A 27,520-nucleotide genomic window follows, 5' to 3' on the forward strand; every position below is an offset into this window, starting at 1 on the left:
CGTGTGCCATGATCTCGTGATCAAAGTGGGGTTGGATTAAGGGTTGGACTTGATGATCTTGGAGGTGTCTTCCAACCCAACTGGTTCTATGATTCTATGGTTCACCAGAGAAGGTTGCTCAAAACCCCATCCATCCTGGCCTTGAATGCTTCCCAGGATGGGGCATCCACAACGTCTCTGGGCAACTTGTTCCAGTGCTTCACCACCCTCACAGTGAATATCTAATCTAAATCTAGCTTCTTTCAGTTTAAAATCATTGCCCCTTATCATTGAATGCCCTTTTAAAAAGTTGTTCTCCAGCTCTCTTGTAGGGACTGTTTAGGTATTGGAAGGCTGCTCTAAGGTCTCCCGGAAATGTTCCTTCTCCAGGCTGTCTATCCCAGTTTGTCCGGGCTCTAGGAGAGGCACTCCAGTCCCTTTTCTGTCATCCTATGAGAAGTGGAAATGAGCCATCTCCAATGTGCAAATTATCTGCAACTCTTCCTCTATTAGGTAGATGTAGACTCTGTAGCACTTCTGCATAATGAATATTCTGAGGAGTCTGTCCGTTTTGAGCTCACAATATGTTTAGGTCATGCGGTATGCTTCCCACCAGCCCTACTAGTCTGAGCTCAATCTTGGAATCATCCTGCTCTCATTCTTTGTGGTAGCATGTACTTTCCACCCTTGTGAATAAGACACTTGGAAAACATTTTATGAGACCAGGTGATAGACGGACCCACAACTGCACCTTTTCAGTGGAAATCAGAATTTACTAAACCTGTCAGATTACATTTTGTTGTCTGGTTTTGATTATGGGAGTCTTTGATGTCTTTGGTTCCCTATTCATTTCAAGCAAAAGTTTAGGTCTCTGTGTAAACAGACATGTTTTTAGCTCTCCTGTTATGAGGAGACATTGCTTCAATTCTGCTAAGTTGTCGGACATTGAGTTTTATCAGCTTTACAATAAAATGTCTTTCCTTGCATGTTGAGATGCAGAGGTTTCTTTTGCATCTTGGTATGAAAAGCCTTTAATAAAGATGCATGATAAATACATCAGATATATCTAAAAATAATTTTATTTGGTGAGTTCATAAAGGAGGAGATGAATACTGGGCACATTTTGTAGGAATCAGGGTAGAAAGTGTCTGTTTATAGTGGCTGACTTTTGCCATTGAAAAAAAAGCAGAAGCCCATGTTCAAGTTAGCCCCTGGTAAGATTCAGCAAATGTAGAAGGAAGAAATAGTGAAATATTGATAAAACTTAAGGTAAAACTAGAAAGTCAGGAATTTATGGAGGAAGTTTCTTCAGAAGTTACTTAAATGATATAGAGACAGTTTCTGATGAGTGCTGTATTAGATAGTGCTGTTCTTTGGCTTGATCAGGTGGGAACAACAGTTTTATCAGGAGTCTAAGGAAGTACTTCATGTTTCTGTTCCTGCTTATAATCCTTTTGTGCAGCTTTTTCTTCTTATTGCTGTTGTTATTGGTTTTGTTTAATCCAATCAGTGCATTGAGCTGGACAGAAGAGACCTGGCAAGAAGCCATACTAATAAAAGACATTTTGTTTTGGGCCACGAGGGGCTGATTTGGTCAGCTCACAGTTAATGACATTTACAGGTTTTGTTGCATGATTCTTGTTGCCAACATCCTATGGAAATGCAGTCCCACCATTTTAAAAGTGTCCTAAGGAAGTATGAGCTAATGGCCTACCTTTGAGAAGGAAACCGTAAGAGCATAGATTGGTGTTGCACACTGACAAGTTACAGCTTTCCAATCGAGCACCTTTTTCATTAAAACATATGTGTTAAAAATAGGGGTTTCCATGCCTTCAGACATGGGTACGAATTGTGGCTAGGTCTTGAAAAGGACTTGGTTCCACAGACCGTCATACTCTTGACTAGCCAGAAGTTTCCAAAAGGAAATGAACGATGCCCAGTCAGAGGAATCCAAACATCAGTATCCTCAAAATCCATTTGAGAACAATGCTGCTAGTTTCCGCAACTAGAATTAATTAAAGCAAGTGCAAGCTAATGGGCAAATCATAGAAACAGCTGCTTTCATGGTGTGAGCCTTCAGGAACACGGTTCCTGAAGGAGGAACCCTATCACCTGAACATAATGTGTAATAGCTGTACAGCTGTTTTCTCAGCCTTGCCTCTGTGACTTGCATAGGCAATTGAGCTCTGTGCTGAAAGCCTGGGCACCATTAGGGAGAGTCACAGGACAAGGCTTTGTAAGGCTGCTCAGAGGGGGAAGTTTAGTTCGATGGCTTGGTTTTTTTCCATAAATTGCTTCTTCAGCAGATTGCACTTGGAGTCTGCTGGCATTTCCCAGACATCCTGAGAAAGAAAGATGTCATGACTGTCCATGCTCAGGATGTGACAACCTAAAATAGTTAGACATGCAGCACTTAGCTTACTGTTAAAGTTTTTTGTCTTTGTGCTCAAATTTAAAGAATTGACCACCTGAACCTCCAGCTGGTCCCTTCACCAGTCTCGTTGCTCTTCTCTGGACCTGCTCCAGCACCCCAATATCTTTCCTGAACTGAGGGGCCCAGAACTGAACACAATACTCAAGGTGTGGCCTCACCAATGCAGAGTACAGGGGAAGGATCACTTCCCTCCTCCTGCTGGCCACACTATTCTTGATACTGCCCAGGATCTCATTGGCCTTCTTGGCCACCTGGGCACACGGCTGGCTCATGTTCAGCTTCCTGTCAATCCAAACCCCCAGGTCCCTTTCTGCCTGGCTGCTCTCCAGCAACTCTGTGCCCAGCCTCTAGTGCTGCATGGGGTTATTGTGGCCAAAGTACAGGACCTGGCACTTGGCCTTGTTAAACCTCATCCCACTGGAATCAGACCAGCTCTCTAGCCTATCAAGGTCCCTCTGCAGACCTCTCCTTCCTTCCAATAGGTCAATATTCCCTCCCAACTTGGTGTCATCTGCAAACTTGCTAATGATGGACTCAATTCCCTCATCTAAATCATCAATAAAGATGTTAAACAAAGCTGGGCCCATCTCTGGGGGACACCACTGGTGACGGGATGCCAGCTGGACACAGCCCTGTTCACCAGCACTCTCTGGGCCAAGCTATCCAGCCAGCTCTTAACTCAGCACAGAGTGTCCCTGTCCAAGCCACGGACTCCCAGCTTTTCCAGCAGAATGCTGAGGGAGACAGTGTCAAAGGCTTTGCTGAGGTCCAGATAGATCAGATAGTCCAGAAAGAAGTCCCTGTCCTGGCAAGGGGGTTGGAACTAGATGATCTTTAACTATTCTGTGATCCTATGAACCAAACAAAAAGCCAGTCTGAGAAAAAACTCCAAACCAACTACATCACTAAAAGCTGAAAACTGTATGTGCCGGCAGATCTGCATCTGCAAGAGTTTTCATAAATACACACGAAAAAGCTAGGAATAGATCTAGAGAGAAGTAGAAACATTAGGATCGATTAAAGCATCATCTTATGTCTTCACTGAACATCAGTGTGTCTCTCTGCAGTATAACTTTATATTTCACATTAGAAATGTTACTTGATAGCAGAGACGCAAATAACCTTCTTTCCTAAGTGAACTTAAGAACACTTAAAAATTAAAAGAAAAATGGTGTTACTATGCTGTTGAATGTTTTAAACTCTTGCAAAAAATTTTTATGCTATTTGTATCTGAAATAATATGGCTCTCCAGGTTTTAATTATGAAACGCTAAATAAATCCCTCGAGCAAATGCTTATTGGTATCTGTCTGCTAAGTTCCTATTTGTAATTCTACCTAATTACTTCCTCTGTCAGGAAAATACTCTCTGAAGTCCCAAGGTGCCACAGAAGTACCTCAATCTCTTTTATTTCATGTCTCTCTCTCAATGTTCGATACAGAAAATGTAAATTTATTTGTCTACTGCTGGAAGAGTCAGAAACTTGAAATAATCTCTGCACTGTCAGCAGGTCTTTATGTGCTTAATCCCTGTTGCCATGGTGATATTTAATTGTGCAGCCACACAGTTTTATTGGTTTATTTTAAATTGCAGTTTTTCTGTAGAATGGTCCAGGATTCCAGGGAACATGAGATAAACGGCTTTCAAAATATTGCAGTGAGTCAGAATGTTGTCAGTGACTAGATAAAGTAATAATTTGAGTTCAGTTAAACTATTTCTTTACCTTAATCTTATACATTTATGACAACATGCATAATACGAGGATTTTTACCATTATATTTGGGAGCTGAGCATTTTGAGCATAATTAAGCAATATTTTATTGTAAGAAGGGCAATTAAAAACTAAATGAGAATTGAAACTCAGCACGCTTTTGTTGGTAGTATTGTCTTTCTAAAACAAATTATCTTTCTGTCCTACAATATCAATCCAGATAAGAACCTTTTAAGTAGGCTTATACTTGATTTTCTTTGTAGAAAACCATAAATATGTTAATATGACAAGCCAAAAGGATAAATTAGGCTTCTTCTGTGCTGGCTTCCATGTACCTCAGTAAGCAGTTCCTTAGTATATGAATGTCAACTGGAAACGTATCATCTATACGGTATTTCCTGACACAGCATAACACATTAGGTAACTTGTTTTAAATTCTGTACATACACCATGATCAACTCATGAACTTCAGCTTTGCTATTTAAACAGTAGCAACATACTGTGCTAATTCTCATGGGGGTTTTTTTCTCTATAACCCAGCTTCAGCATGTTTTTTTATCAATATCATAACTGAAGCTCTGGGGAAAATTGTCACCTAGTCTTTACTGTGAAAGGTCTCAGTACCATCAACAAGTATCAGACAGCTTTGACTTACTTAAGTTTTCAAGCTCATGGCCATTAAGGCCTCAGTGTACAGGCTGCAGGAAATGCCTTTTAAGTGATTCAGGGGCTTTATTCCTCATTTTATTTTCAAGGACTATCAAGTAGCCTGGTTGAATTTCATATGCAGAGCTGCTGTGTTTGCATTATTGGAGTTACCAGCATGTGACCCAAGATAAGACTTGGCTTCTTACAAACCAGTGCCACTCTTCCAACCACCCACATGGCTTCGCAGAAGCAGAACCTGACACCTCCTTACAATAATACTGTGATCCTGGGTTAGGATACCTTGAATTTTTTTTCTATACGGGTCCTGTTCCAGAAGTTTTATTCTGCTTCTTAATCCACCTTCAAACACACAAGAGTAACAAGGTTCAGAAATGCAATACTTATCTGAATTTCATGGTGTCCCCACCCAGTTTATGTTTGGAGAAAACACAGAGGAATACCTCAGGAACACTGACTTTGCTGTAGCAGAGGCCCACAGTTTTATTCCCTGTACTCCACTCAGGAATAATTACATCCAGGCAACCCAAAGCGAATGACTTGAGTAAAAGCTTCTTCTCTTCTGAGTAGACTCACTCACGTTCATACCTTCTTGTATAACTCCTCTCAGCTTTCCAGTGTAAGAAATCGTTTTTCTTAAGCAAGTGAGAGTTCTATGTGTGCACAGAGAGGACTCAAAAATGGCAAGCCAGAAGAGAGGGAAGGAAGCAGGCTGCAGTGACTAGTTCCTGAGTTACAGCACACTAATCAGCTTAGATGCAGCTGCCTTACAATGCAATGAACTATCCCCTTTTCCATGCTCTAGTTGAAGTAAAATAGCTCCACAAACTGTTATCTCCTTGCAATCACTCCCTCCATTATAACAATGATTTATCCCAGTCGGTATTAACATCACTTTGCCTGTTGTATCTATGACTGCCATGTTTATGGCTAGAGCAACAACTCTTTGTGAAGGAATGACAATTGTTAAATCCTCGTCTCTTTTCTGGAGGTTGAGTTGATTTAGCAATACTTTCTTTTTCACCGTATACCCGAGTAGTCTCTAGGCAAACCACTGACATAAACAGGTTACTACGTAATTTTTCTTTTTCCCCTTTCTGATTATTCAGATTTGCTTTAAACAGTCACTTGCATTTGTGCATGCCTGCTGCTGCTCATCTCTTCCAGCCCCACTCCCCCTTCCACCATTCGATTCTGTCCTTGAGTAGGTCAAACCCTTAGTAACAGAAAGCAAATTTGTATGCAGTCTGAAAGGAGCAGAGAAGCACTCTTTCTCTAAGAGCACTCTATTCATAACAACCGTCTGTATTAGTGACAAGGGAATTTAAAATAAAACATAAAAGAGACACAAAAAATCAAGAATTGCCATACCAATCAGACCTGTTGTCCTGCTGGTCCAGTATCCTTTCTCTGACAGCACTCAGTACCCCGCTTCAGAGGAAGGTGCAAGAAACCTTGTAATTATAGAATAACCTGATTAATACAGGAAGTTTCGTCCTAGCCCTAGGCAGTCAGCAGCTGACTCACCCGCTTGTCTGAAACATAAGATTTTACATCTGCTCTAATTTTTTTTAATTCTATGTAATTTAATAGTGAACGTCTCATTACAAATGTACTTTGAAAATGTACATTTGAATCTTATGAAGCATTTTAGGCTTTACTGTAACCTGTAACTGAGAGTTATATTTGCTAATTATATAGGTTGTACTATTTTTATCGCTATTAAACTGCATGCCATTCAATCTCATTGGATGTCCCTTTTAGGGACCTGGGAATAAGTGGGCCAGAGAGTGCGATTCCACTGCCTTTTCCCTTGGCATCTCACCTGGGAGCAGAGTTGCCCAAAGAGGCACATAACAGTCAGCCTTTGGCTTGAGGCATTATCCAGTACACAGACTGCCTCCATTCACATCCCTTACCTGAAGGAGAAGGAACCCTGCACAAGTAACAAGTGCTCTTACGGACAGAACAGCAGCAGCCATGCTGCTCATAGTTTTGCCAATGCCACATAAATCTCCCAGAGGATCTAGTCGACATTGTTTCTGAACTTGGCTATGAAGTAATCTAATGCACTCAATAAAGTGCTATCATACCTACAGGGTAGAAAGTGGCTCCTGTGACTTCAAACTTTCATTATGGCCTCCCCGTACTATGGTCCACTCTGGCCTCCAATCGGGATTCATGGAGACACACCATTCATGACACTGCTTCTTCCTTTGAGACTGCACACAGAATCAGTCTTGAGGAGAAAAGACAATGCAGAAAGAACCATTCCTCGTCAATATCACCAAAGGAGACTTTCCGCTGTGCCTTTTGCAACAGGACTTGCCTATCCCATATCAGCCTTTTTAGCCACCAGCACACTTGCAGCCAGTGTGGGTAGTGCCCTTCCCAAATCTTCATTTGCGAAGCCTAGCTGTGATGATGATGATGACAACAACGACGACTATGGTAGTCTTAAGATATAAATAACACCAGCCTTTTCAAAGCCCAGGAAAATGAACAACACAATAACAACAATCAAGGCTTTCATTATATTTTATTTATATCCTTTGATGGTTTCCAGAATCCTCCAACAGAGTAAACTTCAGAGAAGTAGTCTAAGAAAGGACTAAACTATCAATAGGCATGTACAACCTACAGAACACATGGACAAGCAGGCTGGGGTAGGGCTAGACATAATAAGAGAAAATAATAATTTAAAAAAAAAAGTTGAATGGTCGGATCATATTCTGTGCTTATTTACTTTAAAGAAAACTGATTAGCAGGCTGTGAGCCTCAGTTTCACATCTGGTATAAATCAGTGGTACTTAATAAGGAGGATGTTTGATTGATATGCCATTAATATTATCAATGATTGTGTTTTGTAATTCCACATTTCTGGCCAGCTATGAGAACAAGGTGTACAAGGAGGAGGATGCAGAACAGACAGGATGCATACAACAGGCACAGAGGCACACTTTCAGAAAACACAAATGAGTTTCCTCTTCTGAGCACTGCAAGCACAGAAAGAATAAGATAAAGACTACAAAAGAAAATTTAGGTATTTCAGCAGAGAAGAATATAAAGACATTTTTGTACTGCAAGGAAATATATTAATGTGTATGCTTTGGGAATTTAAGATGTTGTGAACTCCACTAGTTACCAAAGAACACAAACATGTCATCTCTGTTTTCTGTAGAGGCAAAAGCGGACATCTAAGAATTGTATGTTTCAGGAATAGCATAGCTACTAAGGCAAACAAGGACAACCTAAATGTAATGATTTCACAAGCCAAATATCATGAAGCTGATATTATATGCAGGATAAGATACTTAAGAGGAAAAAAGAATTAAGTTTCCCAGATATACCTGGAAGAAGTCTAGAAGAAATTTTGCTACTAAATACAAAAGCACCAGTGAAAAACAACAGCAGACGCTCAAGATATCAAAATATGATGTAACATAGAATTACAGAATCAGGTTAGAAAATACCCTCAGGATCCTCAATTCCACCCTTTGTCCAATCACTACCTTGTCAACTAGGCCATAGCCCTAAGTGCTGCATACAGTCATTTCTTGACCACCTCTAGGGATGGTGACTCCACCTGAGCAATCTGTTCCAATGTTTAACAGCCCTTTCCCTGAAGAAATTCTTTATGTCCAATCTGAACCTCCCCTGGTGCAGCTTGAGTCTATGTCCTCAGCCTGTCACTAGTTGCCTGGGAGAAAAGGCCAACAACCACCTTGCTACAATCTCCTTTTAGGTAGTTGAGGAGAATAAAGTCTTCCCTGAGCTTCCTCTTCTCCAGACTAAATACACTGAGCTCCCTCAGCCACTCCTCATATGACTTATTCTCCAGACTCTTCCCCAGCTCCATTGCCCTTCTCTGACCATGCTCCAGCAGATTATTGTCTCTCTTGTAGTGAAGGGCCCAGAACTGGGAACAGGATTTGAGATGCAGCCTCAACAGGAGACAATGACTTCCCCGGTTCTACTGGTCACAGTGTTTCTGATACAAGCTAGGATTTCCCTTCTTGGCCACCTGGGCACACTGCTGGCTCATGTTCAGCAAGCTGTTAACCAGCAATCCTAGGTCCTTTTCCACTGGTCTGCTTTCCAGCCTTTCCTAAGCCTGTAGTGCTGCGTGGGGTGTTGTGACCCAAGTGCAGGACCCAGAAACATGGACTTGTTGAACTCTTAAGTAAACCTCTCTGTCCCACAATTCAGGAGTCACTCTGGCAGTTGTATTCACACCATCTAAGCTGGGGCCAAGGCCCCTTCTCAGCTACGAACACCACTCTCACACAGTCAGACCAGGTTTCCTTAGCAGCTCCACCCCAGGTTTCCCATAGCAGTCTCAGATACCTGGATCCTTAAAATACTTTAATCATGTTGCAAAAACAAAATAGCAGCTCAACTTGCTGTCTTCAAGGAGGGACCCTGAGAAACCCTGGGCTTTTATAACCTTTCAGTCTAAGCACAGGACAGTCTGGGGTCCTCAGTTCCTGCTGTGTCTCTGAGTATGGTCACCTGACCAGTACCACAGATCCCCATGCCTTTTGTTATGCAAAGGGTTGGAAGTTGACAGTCTCATGCCTCAGGCTTGGGCTCCCATGCTTCAGAGCTCAATCTGCAGCTCATACTGCAGCTGCACATCAAGCTATCTGCACTGAACATACTCCTCAATGGAACCTCATACTGCTGGTCACAACCTATTGATTCAGCCTGTCCAGATCCCTCTGCAGATCAACACTCCCACTCAACTTGGTGTTGTCCATGAGCTTACTGAGGGTACACTTGATCCTCTCATGCCAATCATCAATACAGATACTACAAAGGACTGGCCCCAATGCTGAGCCTTGAGGAACCTCACTAGTGACTGGCCACCAATAGGATGCAACACCATTCACCACTATTTTCTGGGCCTGGCTATCCAGCCCATTTTTAACCCAGCCAAAAGGTCAACTGTCCAAGCTGTGGGCTGCCATCCTTTCCAGGAGAAGGTCATGGTAGACAGTATCAAAGGCTTTGCTGAAGTCCAGGTAGACTGCAATCACAGAATTTTCCTCGTCCACTAAGCAGGTCACCTGGTCATTTCAACTGTTGTAGCAACCATGCCATATTAATATAACAAGATTCAGAAAGGCTTGTGACAAGTACTTCTCTCCCAGCTCTGCCGTGCAGTCAGGAGACTGACCTGTGGTTTCAAGCCAAGCAGTAACAATGCTGCAGGCTCTGATCTCTGGGTGTGCTTCCTTTAATTTCTTGCCTAGGATCATAGCTATTTGCTCAGTTTGCTCCAAACTGGACCACAGAAGCGAGACAATATGCAAGAAGTACACATGGTCATGGTCCTTGAAGTGAAATAGGGAGGAAACCAAAGATCCCATCATCCTCTCTCAGGCAATAGCAAGAGCAAAAAAACATAACCAGTAAAAACAATAAAGTGAAATAAACACAGTCAATAGCATCTCTTGCAAACAAGGATATGGCAATAAGTTGACCTAATAGATTCCTCTATCCTAAGGGGCTAATAAATAACTGCACCTTAGTGGAACCAGTGTTGCTTTGAGCTCACATAAGAAGAGATACACTTTCTCTAAGGTGATTTTCCATTCTCTGTTCTTTATTTGAATCACAGAAACCAGATCCACAAAAATACCAAAATACCTTATTCCTTAGCAATCAAACTGCAATAGGAATCAAAAAGGTATGACTTTTAAAGACAGTAAATGTAACTTCAACTTGCAGGTAACAGTGAAGTTGCAGGGCAGCTTAAGCCAACACAACTTTGTTGCAGCCCTGTTCCCAAATCAATCAGATACTTCAGTGTCGCAACAACACTGCTCATCACCTGGAACCAGACGTGCTCTGAGCAGATGGCTGGACAGGCTGACCTTCAGAGGATCCCTCCATATTAAACTATTCTGCAACTTCAGCAGACCATGCAAAGGACTGGCTCAGGGAGCTAAGCTATCGTAAAATTCATTGCTTCCTCCATAAGATTGACTTTTTATTAGCTTTCACCAGTTTATTTCCTTCTATCAACCTACCTCCAGGTCTGACAAGCAGCAAGACTGACACAAGAGAAAGGACAAAAATGTACCAGTCCAAGAATCAATAAGATCATAGCAGTGGTAAAAATTAGGAGCCAAAATTGCCATGAAGCTAAAACTTTTGTGAAGAAAATCAGTCATATCTTCTGCTACACATGCTGTCTCCCTGAGGCCCTACATTCACACCAAAACTATTTTTAAAAAATGTCAGGTTTTCATTCAAATTAGCATTGCAGAATTTCTCATAATCATACACTACACAACATATATAACAAATGCAAATAAAACAGGCCTTTAAAGTCATTAAATATACCATATTCAAATTATTTCATATTAAAGGTCCATCTTAATACAGTTTGTGCAGTACAGAAACATGCTGAAAGAATAGGTGATTGCCATCCTTCCATAATGAAATGTATTACTTATCTCATAAGGCTATTTCAAGTAAAAGTGGCAAGTTAAAAGGGAATGGGTGAAGTTCTGAAACTTTAATTTACCATGTCCTAAACGTAAGAAAAAGTATATTAGAGGTTTGCAAAATGACCCCGGTTGTGCCATCTGTACAGGAGAGATAACGAATTGATAGCGACATCTGAAAATATTTTGATAAGAGACTCTTCTCACACTTTTACAAAAGCACTGCCTGGTGATGGAAGTTGCCCCTGATTAGCTCATGTCATAAGGGCTTTCAGAGGTTTGAAAGAAATCAAATTTGATTCAGGAGAAAGAACAAACATCTCTTACCATTCACGCCTTAAAGCATTTGCACCAACACTATATAATTACTTTTCATTTCACCAAAAGTTTCTTCTGGATTCTCTATTCCTCCCACCACTTCAAAATTACAATATGCCTGCGTGCAGTTGAGTGGAAATGTACATATGGGCCAAAGTAAATTATTTAACTAAAAAGCAGTTAATGTTGCTATGAATTATGTTACTTATGTACAGAACTCTCACATACATTTCATTGTGATAATACCTGGTTTATACATCTTTAATCAAAACCAAGCAAAGTATTTGAATCGCTTTGTCTCTTTAAGTGTGATGCAATTTGTTAATCTGCATGCCTATAAAAAGTCTTCCTGACAATAAGAAATGCTTTTATACTGATCTCTCTCCTGCCTTCATTGGCATAATTCTCAACAAATATCTCACTATGTCATCCTTAAAATCTGGAGTAAAAAATGAAGGAAAGACAATTAAATTCTGTTTTCATGTAGTATTTGCAAAAGTATTTGTTTTGAAAGCCAGAGAGAGCTTCTCCTAGGACAAATAACAGTCCCTTTAAGGACAGGTACTATATGCCTCCACAGAGGAATGGCTGGTGCAGTCACTGAGTCTATTTAGTTTTTGGTCATTCTTCTGAAATCAAGATATAAGTCCTGTAACTACCCAGTCACATCATAATAGCTACCTGGGCTGATGTTCACTAGTGATGGTGAGAGGCTGGCAATTCAGTGCAGCGGTACGTGGTTCCAAACTGTTTCCTGATTTCATTCTATTTCCAAAATTAATGGCTTTTAATGCATCCTGGGGGACTGTCATTTCATTTAAGATGCATTACTACTCTGGATGCACATCTGGTGCACACCCTATAGTCAATGCTATTACTTTAAAACATTTGATATGGGAATATGTACTATAAATCAATCATGAAATATGTAGGTATGTAGCAGTGCTCAACTTACACCTAAAAACTGCTGAGAGATTCTGAGGGGTTAGAAAGGCTGGCACAAGATATCAAAGGCTTCTACAGATCAACTTCCTCAGAGGCCTCAATCTCTTTACCCTTAAAGCAGACTATTTTTTTCCCACATAGTCTGCTATCCAAATGCAGAGAAAAATGGAAGAAAGATCAGAGCCCAAATGAGAATGGAAAACAATTACCTTGTAAGAACATGGAAAAAAAAAATCAACCCCAACAACAAAACAACCACAAGCCTAATATTACTTAAGGCACAATGTGGCAGTCCATGGCATGAATTTTTGTTCCTAGATGCAGTTTTGCTCAATTTAAGAGAGAGATATGGCACTTTAAGGTACTAAAATGCATTCAAGAAAATAAAAAAAAATAATCATTAGCTACTGAGAGCTAGAAAACATTCCCAAATTGCAAAATTAATGAGTAGTAACACACTACATTTTGTAAACCACAGCTGTTCATAGCTACACAAGTGCAGCATCCCATCATGTGACCAGTGAGAAAAGAGAAGGAACCAAATGTGGTGCCTGTCCACGCAAGCAGGATATTGATTCTCCAAGGGATTCTCATTCACACAGAGGAGAACATATCAAGGGTCTGCACAAAATATGGACACCCAAGGTGTCCAGGTCCCTTCAGCAACTTCAGTAACCAAAACAGCAATCTCACATTTGCACAGTACTTTGGAGGCTCACCTGCACTTCTTGACAAGCCTAATTATCTCAGGCAGAAAACTTGCACAAATACACTTTTGTGCCTGGCATTCAGCTTCACATTTGTCTGGTACTGCATCCAAAGCAAAACAAATACTTGTTGAAGCAAGAAAATGACATTTCAAAGTCAGCTTCTGAACCCTCATTAACCCAGACAGCTTGTTCCAATTTGGACAGGTCTCAGTCTTGAAAGCCTGCAGGTCACCAGGCTGCTACAAATCTTTCGGCTCCAAAAGCAAATGCTTGCTAGGAAGCCAAGGCATGGCCCCTGGGCAAAAGGGGTAGGAAGAGCCAGCACAGTAACAGGGACACAGTAACATTTTTACACTGTACAAGTTTTACACTGTACAATTCTTTCTTTTGCAGATGAAGGATCTTGAGAGAATTAAGGACTTTAAACATTCAGTTAAAATAAGTCTGATCCTTCTACTCTGTGATAAAAGAAAGAATTGTAATTCTCATCTATGAGTTTTTCAAGCACCTGCAACATTCTATATAGTCTGATAAAGACAAAAAATAAATAATACTTAAAAAATAACCTTTACATGAACAGAATGAAAATGCTAACCTGAAAAATGGAATATAAGCTAAAGCACTGAATGCCAATCAGCCAATTGTTCTGCTAACTCAATACCATCTCCCCTTTTTAGTCAACAAGTTCTAAAGTCACATAAGAGTACATTTGCTAGAACAGCAAATTGTGTTTTATCCAAGCCATCTCAGTGATTTTAAAGAATAATTATGCATACTTTCCAATGGGAAAAGACAATTTTGTTTACAATTACATCAGCCAGATTGACACTTATTTTGCAAACCTTAAAATTCACAGCTAAAGGACTAGGGGAAAGCTAAGAATTAGAATATTTACTAAACAGGATCAAAATACATACATTTAACAAATCAAAAGACCTCACATGGCAGAGATGGAGAATTTTAGGTATCAGTAAGCATTGACCTTCTGCCTCACTCTTTAAACATGGTAGGTTTTTTTCTTTGATTGTTTTTTAGTGCTTTGCTTTGTTTTGTTAATGACATTTGTTCTAATTCCTCAAAGAATTGCAGGTCCTTATATTACCAGCATTCCTTTGAATAAATGAAATAATCAAGTATCAAAGCAAGGCACAGTAAAGCACAGCCTGAGCAATCCCCGTGCCATAAATTAAAGCAGCTGAACATTAACCATGTAGGGCTGAAGCAGGAATTAGGATTCCAAGGTGATGCAGTAAAGAGCAGGGCTGCAGTACTGTGCTATACACTGCACAGCTCATACTGTCCACTTACTTGATGAAGTAGTCTCTTCCATCTCTGTTTGCCGTCATCTCCCATCCATAAGGTGTCCCCTGGTTCAAGCTCCAGGTCCCTGAAGGGTGAGGCCAGCCTGAAGACTTATTCCTGTGGCTGCAGTTTGGGGAGAGGGGAGGAGGAAGAGATGGGGGGGAGGGGGAAAGAGTTATTTGTCTCTTGTACTTCACATGATTCACTTGACATCCAAATACTTTCATAGCTGTGACACATATAGCCAAAACCCAGGCGAGGGAAAACAGGTTAGCAGGTCTATTTGCATTTGTAATATTCTTCCAGTAAGTGGAAAAATACACTGTCATTTCTAACAGCCTGAGTTCAAGCCTTGAATTGGTGAATTTGTAATTCCCAATTCATCCCACATCCACAATACTGATTTTCAATATTTTTTAGTAAAAGAGATGGAGAGCATTTTCATTCATCACTATTCCCTGTTCAAATGCCAGCTCTCAGTACATTTTAAGTAAAAAAAAAACAACAAAAAAAACCCAAAAACCAACAAAAACAAACAACCAAAAATGACAAACAAAAACCTTACAAAGGAAACCATGCACCACATGGTTCCAGTTCACACATGTGTCACAATACTTGGCACGAGAAGGAACATTCTCACTGCTAGCAAACCATTTTTTTGATTCTTGTGCTGGAATGAAGGAAGGCTGTGACACTGCTGCATAACATGCTAAATTGATTCAATATGCAGATGTTGTTGCACTTGATCTTTATCCATTAAGCTCTTCCACCAAGTAACCTTTAAAAGGCTGCAGTACCTCTGAGAACACACACTGTTAGATATGACGGCTCCAGCACTCTCTGCTAATATTCCCACTTCTGAGGAAGGGCCCAACAGCTCTCCCAAGTGACTTTTTTCCCACTAGATCTGAAACATTTTGTGAGGTGCCTTCTACTGACTCCATACAAAAAAGATTCAGCTAGCAAGAATCCACCATGGTTTCCCATAGGAAGTCCCAACATTTGCATTGGTGCTTTTGCCCTCGCTTGGCAGGAATTAAGCTGGATGTTATCACACATTCCCACTTTCTGCTGTGGGGCTTCAGAAGTCCACAAGACAACAAATACATCTTTGAGCAAAATTTATCAAGTCATTAATATCTATGTACAACCTGAAAGCAGGAATGAGCAGGAAAAGGAGGTAGGGCAACCAACAATGCTTAAGACTTGCTAAGACCATATGACAGACAGGCAAATGAATCAACCAACACTGAATACAATCTGAAATTTTGACATGCAAACCAAAACCATACAAAGTAAGAGCATGTTTTGAATAAGTAACCTCCATCTCTGTCTTTTCTTCACTCATCAAACATATTACAGCTTTGCTTTACATGATAGATTTAAGTTCAAATACTAACAAGGAACTTGATATTTCTTGTCATAGATGGAGACATAAGAATTTCCTTCCTTTAGAGAAACAGAGCACCATGTAACCTGACAATCACTCTTCTGAAGAAACAGAATTGGTCTCCACGGACAACTCAACAATTCATTGCAAACTGCTAAACTCAATGAAGTTGTACATAGCTAATCTTTCCCAAAGGAGGAATGTATCATTAAAAACAAACTAGCTGCTTCCTCCTCCCCTTTATTTCAAGGATTAATCACAACTGAGAAAAAACATGGTGCTTCAAAATATCACTTACATGAAATTAAAACATTACAATGGAGTGCTAGGTATCATCTGATTTAGCAATTACATTAAGTACTCTATCTTCAAGGAGTAGAAAAACATTTCTGTTAGCATATTCTGTTAGCATAACACTGGTATTTGCCATAAGACTTAAGTCTAATATTGAACATGCTAGAACTCTTAATAAAATTACAGTTATTCATGGCCAACCAAAAAAAATAAATGTCAGATATGCTACATTACCCCAGATAAATACAACTAACCCATGCCTGATCCCAGGAATTGATTAAAAAACAGCCATCCAAAGAAAAAACCAAAATACTTTCACAACTGTTTCATGCAGTTTCTTGTTAAATAAGCATAAACATTATTTTTTCTTCATATGCTTCACAGAGGAAGAAAGGGTGATCCCTTCTTTTAGACAGAAGCCACTCTACACTGTAAGAATGACAGTTTAACTACATCTACAGACTTCAAATTACACTTTAGAGTATATGGAATTCTAAACACTGCAGTTAACTAAATAAAGTAGAAAGTAACCTTATTTATCAAGACTGTATAAAAGGGAGGCCTGGAGCTTTTCAGTTTAATTAGTTGTGTTTCACAAACTCTACTATAGTTTCACCACCTGTAAAATCAGTACAGTGACATTTAAATTCCTACATCAAACTTCTATTATCAGATAATTTGTAGAAGCACACAACAATGATAATGATCAATGTTATTACTCTCTGCATTCAAACTAAGGGTTCATCTTTCTATGGTTTATAACATTAGCGGATTTTAAAGTAAATTTAATTCCCTTGAAAGCTTTCTTTGAGCCCTTAAAACAATAATGGTGTCAGAACCTATCATATACGATGGGTAATAACTGTCCTACTTAACTGTAGATCTATCTATATGTGATCTACTCCTCCAGACTTTCTTGTAATCAGTGGGACTCAAATTAGCACTTCAGGCACTGCATACACCTGCGTTAGATGTGTGCAAATTCAACCAAGTGGCTCCACAGGAGAAAAAAAATGCGCCATTTTTCCTATAGTTATTGTATGATTCAATAACAAACACTCACAAGACAAGGTCTTTACACTCAGAGGTGACTCGCATTGGGGATTCCCAGCTGCCTATACAGCCTGAGCATAAGAGCAAATGAACTGGGGTTTTTTCTACACCTCCCTCCACTTGTTGTATATCATTCTGCTTGTCTACAATGATTCTGCTCACTGGCCACTACAAAGGGCAAAAGATGGCAAAGATGAGACAAATTCAAAAAAAAAAAAAAAATCAGAGGCTCTGGAGGAAACTACAAGCAGGTCAGGTATTTCATCTCTGGGAAGGACAAAGCCATGTTGGCAGTCTCTGAGTTGGGATGATGTCTTGGTGGTGAGAAGATCATCAGGACCTGGGAGATTCCAGTCCAATTCCTACCTCCCTGCCAGTGACCTTGGATAAATCCATCAGCTCAATGATCACCATTTACCATTTCCCTTCTGCACAGGAAAAGAGGGAGAAACACACCAAGACTGCCTAGATTTCTGGAAGACTTGCACACTTCCAAAGACAAGAAAGGCAAAGAAAATGCACCTTCTATCTCAGCAGGCCTGCCTGCAGAGGCAGCACTGGCACTGCTGTTACTGCTGTCACTGTTGCTGCTTACTCACAGCAATGGGACTTGCTGCTGGAGCACCTGTTGGAGTGCAGCTCTCAGGTGTCAAACTTCATCGTGAAAGCCTAGGCAAGCATCATGCCAGCAGAGGTCTGAAAACAATACAGATTTGCTAGAATATCCCCTCAAGCTGCTTTTGACATTCTTGCTGCAGTAGTATAAGACCTGATCTCTCCAAATTGCTTCACATTGAATAAAAGGCAGTTTATTAAATCACCAAAGCGGTGATCACTGAGGTGGTGTGTAAGAAACCAACATGCCCTGCAGAGGGACCTTCTGACTGATGCAATAGCTGACCCGCAGTGAACATCTTCAGGTCACTCTTTTTTGTGCCCTGTGCTTCAAGCATGACTCAAACATATGTGAAACAATATGTGAAGTTTCACTGTATGAGCAGGATGCCACTTACATGATATGTAGCATAACCCATGGCACAAACAAGATGTGCAAGTCTGTAGTAGTACCCATCTCTCTTTCAAAGATCAAAACTAGAACAGTTTGAATTTTTAAAGTAAATTATTAGAGTCTAATTTCCATAGTAGTTTAGTGTTAATAATGAAAGCAGAAAGCATCACTATTCATTCTTCAAAACATGGAAAAATCAAATGTTTAAATGGGCTGGAAAATTCAATTAAAAAAAAAAAGTCTAGAGAGACAATAAGCTTGCAATATTGCCTAAAACTTTTTTTTAAAATACCTGCAACTGGAGATTCCTCTCAATAGATCTTTACTGTAGAAATCTTGACAAAATTTTTAACTGTGCCACATCTATAGCTCAAGCTTGTAAATTTTGTTAGAAATGTAGCGCTACCCGAACTAGTGGAAATTAAGCTCTCAGGCTGTAATTTTAAAACAGCATAAACTGGCACTGACACAAAAGCAGAATTCTCAATCTCCCAGCATCAGATGATTCTGCTTCACGTCACAGTTGCTCCTGTGCCAGTGACAGTAAACTGGTTCACCTTAAAATTAACAGCTTTTTTGTTGTTTTTTTTTCCATTTAGATTCATCTCTGCCTAGTCCATGGCCTCACAAATGGCCACATGGCAGCAAAAATGAAGGGTAGGACAAACACTGGCTGCTTCAGATAGTCCTTTGGCAAAGACAAGACAGAAAGCACTCAATTAAAATGAAATGTTCCAACTGCATTTAGTTAGTGTCTAATGGGGCATAACACTCAGTATACAGGATTAGTGTGTCTACCCACTCTGAAGATGGACATCATGTTTACGATCACCCTTTTCCACAGACAAGGGCCACCATTCCTTAGGAATTATATTGGACATGGAACTGAAGAGAATGTCGTATCATTAGGGTAGTCTTTAGTGCCTTGACCAGGAATCCCAGTTTGCAATCTGTTGACAGATTCAAAATAGTAATAGAAAGCTGTAGTAACCCTGAAAACCTCCACTTTTCTCTCTCTCTCCCTACCCACCCCCTCCCCCCCCCATACCCCCGCCTCCTTCCCCCATAATTTGAAGAAGGCAGAAACCTGGTTAGTCTTTGTCATAGTGACTTTCATTCCAAATCCTTGCATTCCTCTACTGGGCAGGAAGGGGAAGAATCTATTTATGTGATTGTTTTTTACTAGCTCTCATTCCATGATTATCACTTTCTGTGATCAGCACTGGTGTGAAAAAAGTATCCATCTGCATTTTCATGGGTGCCTGCCACCTTCTGCTTGATGCTCTCTCATACTTGCCGTGATGAACTATGTCTCCCTTTTCACCCTCTCCATGCCAGCTATAATTCAGTAGATCTCTAACATATCCCACCATCAGCAACAACAGTCTACTCCACGCTAAGGAGTTCTGACCTATTCAGCTATTTCTTATACAAAGGTTTTCACAGGCTTGATCATTCTCATTGACCTCTGAAATCCTTCCAGGTCTATGCCTCTGTTGAGACAGGAGTTTGGGCTTTCACTCAGGTTACAGTTTATAATGATGAGCTGCCTCTCTGGTAGAAATCCAGAAGAAGGTACTTGAAGATGCAGTTAAAGACCCTCTCTGAATCTAGGGTCTTAGTGAAGGGCTAGAGGCTCATCTCTGTTCTAAAGCTGACCTCTGAATTTGCATGCTTTCTACACTCATTCACTAGCTCTCCACTAGGTGTAATTTGGAGCTCTGACATTTCACTCTCTGTATATTAAAATTTGTATTTCAAGCATAGGAATCTGGAGATGAATTGCAGAACAACCCCTTGCCACAAATAGTGAGCCCTTATTTTAAAACTGCTGCATAATGTAATAAAATTGGCAATTTTTATAATCTATTTATTCCCCATTCTATAGCACCTTCCAAAACACCTACGAGCACCACATCAAGTGCAAACACCTTCCAAGCTCCTGGCACCATTAGTTTTAAGTGAGAAATTTTACACTACATTATCAAATATGCTCATTGAACATAAAAAGCTTTAGCACTTTGGGCTGGATGCCATGTATCAACTTCTTACCATTCTCTTCAATAATCTAATCTCTAAGATCACTTGCAAATTTTTGAAGTTGGGGCATGTCTTCCAAAAAGTCCCCACAAAGCAGCTCCCCTTGAAAACTTCCCTCCAACACAAGGCTACAAAAAACCTCTTAGCTTTCTTTTTTTTTTTTTTTTGCCTTATTTTCTCCCAGTGTTGCTTTTAGTTAATGAATATCTGTTAGCTCACAGACTAGCAAAAGCTGAAGTCATCCAAAGACCTTCTGACAAATCTTCACAAACATGTAAAATCTCTGTATGTGGACACAAATGATTTCCCTAAATATAAGTAATTTGAAGTATAAATATTCCATATATGTGGGGGTTTTGAGTTATTAGTAACTTTTTAAGCATTTACCTTTGATTTCCTTTGTTAGATTAAAATAGTGGAAGGATTACATCCTAATCTTCCTTTATAACAACCCCTTGGACTGCTGCAACTGCAGTGGATGGCTAAAGTTACAGAACTTGTACTGTGGAGATTCACAGTATAATGCTGTGTTTACCATTTAGATATTTAATGTCTCGGCATCATCGTGTTCGACATCTTGATGTTTGTCATAGGACTTCCTTATTTACGGGAATTATTTATTCCTGTAAGGCATATCTGCAGGGGCATCAGTGACTCACAAGGCTGACCACCTACCACAAGTAACCCAGCACGGATAATGGTACTGGACTAACAGCATTGATACACTGGCTTCCTTTATGTTACCATACTGAGAAAAAACTTCTGAATTTTGTGTCTCAGCCTGTAGCCTTTGCTTCAACTCTCCACTGATATAAAAACCAGTTCTCTGCCTCCTGAATTTCAATATATAAGTCAGTCCCTCCCCCATCCACCATAAAAAACCCCTCCTGAACAAAATCCACATTACACTTCCAAAAGTTGCTTATGAAGGAAGCAGAGTCTGGCCAAAGTGATCCTAAAGAGGTACCATGAGGAATACCAGAGAAAAAACATATTATATTATTAGTTTTTAAAAGTGTGAACACCACACCTAAAGTATCTGCAGGGCATTTCTATTTGGGAATAGGAAACATTATTGTGACACAAGTGGAGCTCAGTTACTGTCTCTATGATATTTAATCTTCCACTGCCTCAGGAGCAAATTCCTGTTTTCTCAATCCAGTTCTTACCCTCTCCTGTCCCAGAAGACTACTACAGTAAGTTTACCTCTATCCTACCATTTTGAAAAAAATGAGAAATGAAAGTCTTAAAAGACTTTGTAGAGGTACTATCAAGGTCAATCATCATACCCTTCTATTGAAACTCTCCTGAGGGGTACACAGACATGGTGGACAATAATTTCTGGAACCAAGATCAAGGCTTGTGGTCTCTGCAGAGATGAGTCCTATAAATCCTCAGAGAAGTAGTCCTACCAGAAGAAAATTAACTGCCCCAGACACACTCTCCTGTACTAAAAAGAAAATAATTCCTACTGGGTCTCCTATTACAAATGATGCAAGTACAGAAGGGAACCGTGATGACTTCAGATACCCTTCATCTTCTACAACTCACATGCTTTCAAGTCTTTTCCTGGATAAGTGAAAGGGTTTAATTGACCTTCTATGAAAAAATTTGTGCTATTTCTGAGCTTGTGGAAACTCTGTCAGTTAAAACTGAGTTCGGAGCTTCAAGTTTGTAATTACTACAAACATTAAGGTAGAATCATTGTCCAAGACTGTTTTTCTTATTTAACCATAAGAACTTAATGATAGAAAAATATTTTTGCCCTGTGACACCTGTCCATCTCAGTCATCTTGCAACATGGCCATGATCTGGCCAAAGGCAGAATAATGTTGCTGTACTCTTCAGGCTTGTCTGGAATTTCTCCCCGGCATCATGCATCAACAGATAAAAAACAAATGCTGTTCAGAATATCAAGATGTCCCCCTTTCTTGTACCTTCTATTAGTTTTTTTCTGTATTTCTAAATAGGGTCTATGAATAAAGCCCGGGCTGCCTTGCACCAGTTGTTCAGAAATGCTTTCTTAGGCACTAACTCTGGCTGAAGCAAATAAATCCACACTTTTTCCCCCCCTATATCCATCTTCCACCACAGATGTTCTGAATTATTCAAAATTTCACCAAGTAACACTCATTCTTACTCCAAACAACAAATTATGTTACGGACTTCACTCAACCTTTAAATCCTTCAGTGGAGCAGAAAAAAACCTCAAGTACAATTCAAAACTTCATACTGAACTCCTCCATGCCAATTCCCAATACAGCATAGGAGGAAAATCCTGTCAGACTATTTTTGTCTCAGATTACATTAGCTTCCATCCCCTCGGTGCCTAAAACAGATTTCAAAACGGCAGCCTATGGCTGGGTTGAGAACAAAAGACACTCCAGTTAATTCCTCCCCCAGATGTCATTGCTACTGCTGCCAATCAGGAGACAATGAGGGCCCATGGCCCTGCAGCTGATCTGAAAGGTAAGGGATCACTTTTGCCAGGGATCCCATGAGTGCCATGAGGAACACTGTGCTACAGCTCCTCTGCCATACAAGCAGGGAAATAACAGCAGGTGTCCATACTTTGTGGGGGGAAAATAACCAGAAAACATAACCAGAAAAGTTCATGTGTGGACTTTTGGAGTCACTCACTGGCTCCAAACACTACAGCATCAATTCCAGATTCCTGTCTGTATCAGTGGCAGGACAGACTGATGAAGAATACGGAAACCACTAGGTGTTCAAAATGTACACTGTATCCATTACACGACTCATGATATGAGGAATGGTTCCTCTCAGTCTGAAACTACAACATAATGTTACTTCCTCACCAGCTTTGTTCTAGTGATCTATGTGTAGAACATTTTTCAGCATATATCTTCCAAAATTGCTTTTGTGCTTTCCTCTCTCTTCTCTACTTGATCAGTCCAAAGATGCAAGTACCCAAACAGCACAGTGAAGAAGTACCTATGGGAGCATGAGTTTTGCCTTCAGTTAGATAGAAAGCTCCTCAGCATTGAATGGTGGCTCCCCAAAGAGCCACTGATGTCCACTATGGCCCCAGAAACTAACAAGTACAAAAGTACATTGGGAAAAGGGATGAAATAAACTCTGAGGCAACAGTGGTCAGTTCCAGGCACTAAAAACCTTCATATGACTTGGAAAAGGCCTCGTCATTTCCCAAGGTACCTCACCTGCCCTAGAATGCTTCCTGTCTTGTTTCTGATTCACAAAAAGTTTCAACCTCTTCATCACTGATGTAGCTGTTTCTTGAACTGTCCTGTTCAAGGTAAGCTGAGTTTTTAATTTCTGAAATGTTCATGTATTCTGATTCTCTACAATCATTATTGTCCAGCTAATGCTCTTTCATGTCTCTTGGGGTTTTTTTGTTCTGGGATTTCTTTTGGTTGGTTGGTTTTGTATGGGGTGGGGGTTTTGTTGGTTTTTGTTTGTTTGTTTGGGTTTTTTTTTGTTTTTGTTTTTTAATATCTTATACAGCTCACATTTTTCATTTCCCTGTCTTCTTCTCCCTCTATGTTATACATCCATTATTATTAAAGATGTGAGCCCATTACATAGAAAACAAAAGTCTTCATTATATTTCCTTTCAGACTGCCAAGACTTTTCATTTAAAGCACACTGATCCCATTAGAGATCCAAGTCCCAAAGGAATTGCTTTCAACTTCAGAATCATGTATTGCTAAAGCCAGAAAGTACCCAAAGCAACAAGTAATGGCTGGGACTCAGATGGCTGTGAAAGGCTCTCTGACATTCTGCTTTAGCTTCATGCTGATGTGTGCTATAAAGTTTCTAAAAACTGATGTGTGTGAGATCTTTTTCTCTGTTTTAATGGAGATTTTGACCATAGGCCTTCTCAGGTTTACTTAGTATTTCCAGGGAAAAAAAAGCCCGACAAAAACAAATAAACAAAAGTGTATGTAGCATATTTGTCTCTTTCTCATTTAATGAATGAATTACGGGTATTTATTTCTGAATCTTTTGAAAAATCTTTTCAATTTTTTTTCTTTTTCCTCTCAGCCTAATACGTGCTGGAAAATCTTACCATATATACCTAGCATCACCCTAGAGCAGGCACCAAACTCAATTTTCATACAATGCAATCCCTGACAAAATCACAACTATTATCAAATGCTAAATTTTATCCCACGTAAGAGTTTTGTTTGGGGTGTTACTTTTTTCTTTTCTTTAAAATGTTGTTACCGCTGCTCTCAATGAATACTGGTCCTCTTACTAGTTTTTCAGTACAGTGAAGCCATGACTCTCTGCTAAGTTTCAGTGAGAAGTTCATGAGTTTGGCTACTTCTGCGTTATGGAAAAAAGTCCCACAAAGCCTGTGATAGAAAAGCTGTCCAGCTCACTGATTGCATTGTTACTAGTAATAAGAGTTTATGGTAGTACAGAGTAGAGCACTGGAAATGCAATGCTGTAAAGTTGTATCACATTTTAAATACAAGAAACAGTACAGTCTATCATTACTTAGCACCTATTACACAACTGTCCATTTTATGCCATAAAAATTTGGGGTGCATGTATTCATTCAAATTCAATTATGTACACTGTATTTGGAAGAGCCAAAAGGAATCTCATTTTTATGCGTAACACATTTTGCATTTTTTCAGTACCCAGGTATGAATACAACCTGCCTGCTGTGAGCCAACAAATGTATAATCATATACTAGAAAAAGCAGCTCCATAAATTTTCAGGCACTTCTTGGGAGATTATTTCTGTACAGATGTCACCCATGCTTCAGGCCTGTGGTCATCTGAAAATTCTAAAGGACGTGGTCTTGCTGTAAGGTGACATTTTAGCCTGTAGGGGAGTGACATTGCATTAGAAAGATGCAATCAACAAAACAGCAGAACAACAAATCTGGCTAGATCTTAATTTAGAGGAGAGTACTGCAGAGAAGAGAGAAGACAGAAAACACTCATTTATTTACTAGTTCTTCAGATTTTCACTACTACTTAGTCTCCTCTCCTTCAATTTCTTGGGAAATAAAAAGAATCAATAAACTAAATAATGGCAGTTTATCTGAAGCATACTTTTAAAATGAAATTAAAACAATACTATCCTCTTAATTTTGGAGGTTAAAGAAAAAGCAATTTAAAATATTTTCCCTACACAGAAATTAAATAAGAAACATTGCTGCTCAGTGATTCCAGAAAAAGTTCCAAGAACTAAAGTGTCATCTCCTTACAAGATGAATTTGACGACTTTGAAACAAGATGCAGCCACTGATCAGCCATTGATCCCTGGCTGAGTTTGTTTTCCATAAACCTTTAAAATCATTACTTAGAAAAAATCATACCTTTTCACAGGAGAACAATAAGGACTCTATCAGCCAATACAGGAATTAGCCTTCAAAAAGTCAATTCATCAAAAAATCTCAATACCAAAGTAATCAGTCTGCTCAGCTTAAGTCTACTTCAAGTACTACATATAAGCACATAAGGTATTTTGTTACATTTTCTACATCTAAAAAATCTTAATATTCCATTTAGCTTTAAACTAAAATTCTCAAAACTGGGAATATATCTTGAAATATCCATTCTGTTTTAAAAGGCTAATGGCATTACATACTTTAGTATACTTCACTCCCAGACAAAAGTTACAAAAAACTTCTGAAAAGGACAACATAAAACCTGTGCTGGGCAATCTTTTTACATTCTTGAAACGTCTGCAAAGAAGCCTGTGTTTCTACTAATATCGTGCTACAAGGTTGGATTTTTCCCCCCCTCTTTTTCTTTATTTTGAGTTCCTTTGTATTTTTCCATTAAGAAAATTATGGTTTATATGGCAACATACTGAGAAATAATGTAAGTGAAGGACATTTTGAGCAGTAGTCAGAAGTTTTTGCCAGTGGTAAGAAGCCTTCATCCAGACAGGGAGCTGTTTAAAGCACTTTAAACATAAACACAAGCAAATCTGAAGCAGGTGCATTCTTAGGAAATCACCAACACTTGGCATTTTCTGTTACAGACTTACTTTGCAAACCAAGGCATGTGTAAAAGTTTAACAAATAAGAAAAAATTAATTGGAGGGGGGGGATAGATTTTTTTTTCCTTTGCCTTAATGACTCCACAAAGCGTGAGCCAATAAAATGGAATCAAAGTCTTATATTTAAAATGTATTTTAGGACTGCATCCAAAAGGGTCAAGTGCAATACTTAACTTTATGCATCAATATATAAAAAACCTAGTTGTTTTGTGCTTTGAAAACTAACTCATGTAACTGAAGATTTGAACAGAAACTGTTCAGATGCCGTTCATAACTAGGGATAAATGATCTTGGAGCACTAGTCCTTTCAGCACACCCAAGGCCATTCCATAGTGCAGCCTAGAATGAGGTGGCAAAACATCCACCTGGAAGTGACAGATCCAGTTTCCTATGACATTTGATCTAGACACATATTCAGGAATGATTTGCAAAATCTTTTTCCTGCCTTCCCCACTGATCAACATAGATGTAGTTTCCTGAAATTCCAAGAAAATGACTGATATCCAGGCAAGGAAGTACAAAACTGTAAAGCTGCAAAAGAAAGACGAGACAAAGGAAGAAATTTCTTGGTTACAACTGGTCTTGAAAAAAAGAAAACCAAAAACAGGGCAAACCTCAATGTTTGACAAGAACCCCACCTGCACATGAATATCCCCACAAGAAGCACCAGTAACACTGACCTTCTCCATAAACTTAGAATGACTTTTTACTGATTATTCATGGTTTACAATATACACTGCAGCCATACACTTTCTGCTGATGGGTTTAAATGGCTGCGTTGCTAAAAAGAAACATACACATATTTTTAAGTGAATTCACATGACTGCATAATTTCCTTTAGTTTGCTTTTTAGATTAGCAGCAAGGCTTAAAGTTTAACTTGAATGTCGCTTCTAATACCAGCTGCCCAAAACCCAAGGGGTCCTCTGCCCATCTTCATCTTACACAATCAACAGCAAAAGCTCTTGCTGAGCACTGAGGCAGCAGTGCTCATGCTCCATCAGCAGGCTACCAACTTGTAGGCATCACAAGATCACAGCACAACTCTGTTTGGAAAGGACTTCAGTAGGCCAGCTACTCCAGTTTCTCACTCAAAGCATTTCAGCATGCTTCACATAAACAGTATGAAAAATAGGCATTACACTGAACACTGAGTTGCCTGGAGTTATGTACTTGAACTCTATATGTCTATCCTATTAATCATTAAGTG

The 27,520-nt window shown here is 39.6% G+C and overlaps 1 protein-coding gene across 3 annotated transcripts in view; it reads right to left on the reverse strand.

The window, feature by feature from the left end:
• The window catches only part of FRMPD4 (FERM and PDZ domain containing 4), a 308,889-nt gene that overhangs the window by 103,353 nt on the left and 178,016 nt on the right, over positions 1-27,520 (reverse strand). For 2 of the 3 annotated variants that reach the window (XM_071561918.1, XM_071561738.1), the window contains exon 2: positions 14,525-14,641. The exons of the other annotated variant lie outside the window; for it this stretch is intronic. In XM_071561918.1, the coding sequence (XP_071418019.1) occupies positions 14,525-14,641 (117 nt within the window). The remainder of the gene's footprint in view (positions 1-14,524; positions 14,642-27,520) is intronic. 3 annotated transcript variants of the gene reach the window in all.

This window comes from Pithys albifrons, chromosome 1, assembly GCF_047495875.1.
Source record: "Pithys albifrons albifrons isolate INPA30051 chromosome 1, PitAlb_v1, whole genome shotgun sequence".
NCBI classification, from domain to species: domain Eukaryota; kingdom Metazoa; phylum Chordata; class Aves; order Passeriformes; family Thamnophilidae; genus Pithys; species Pithys albifrons.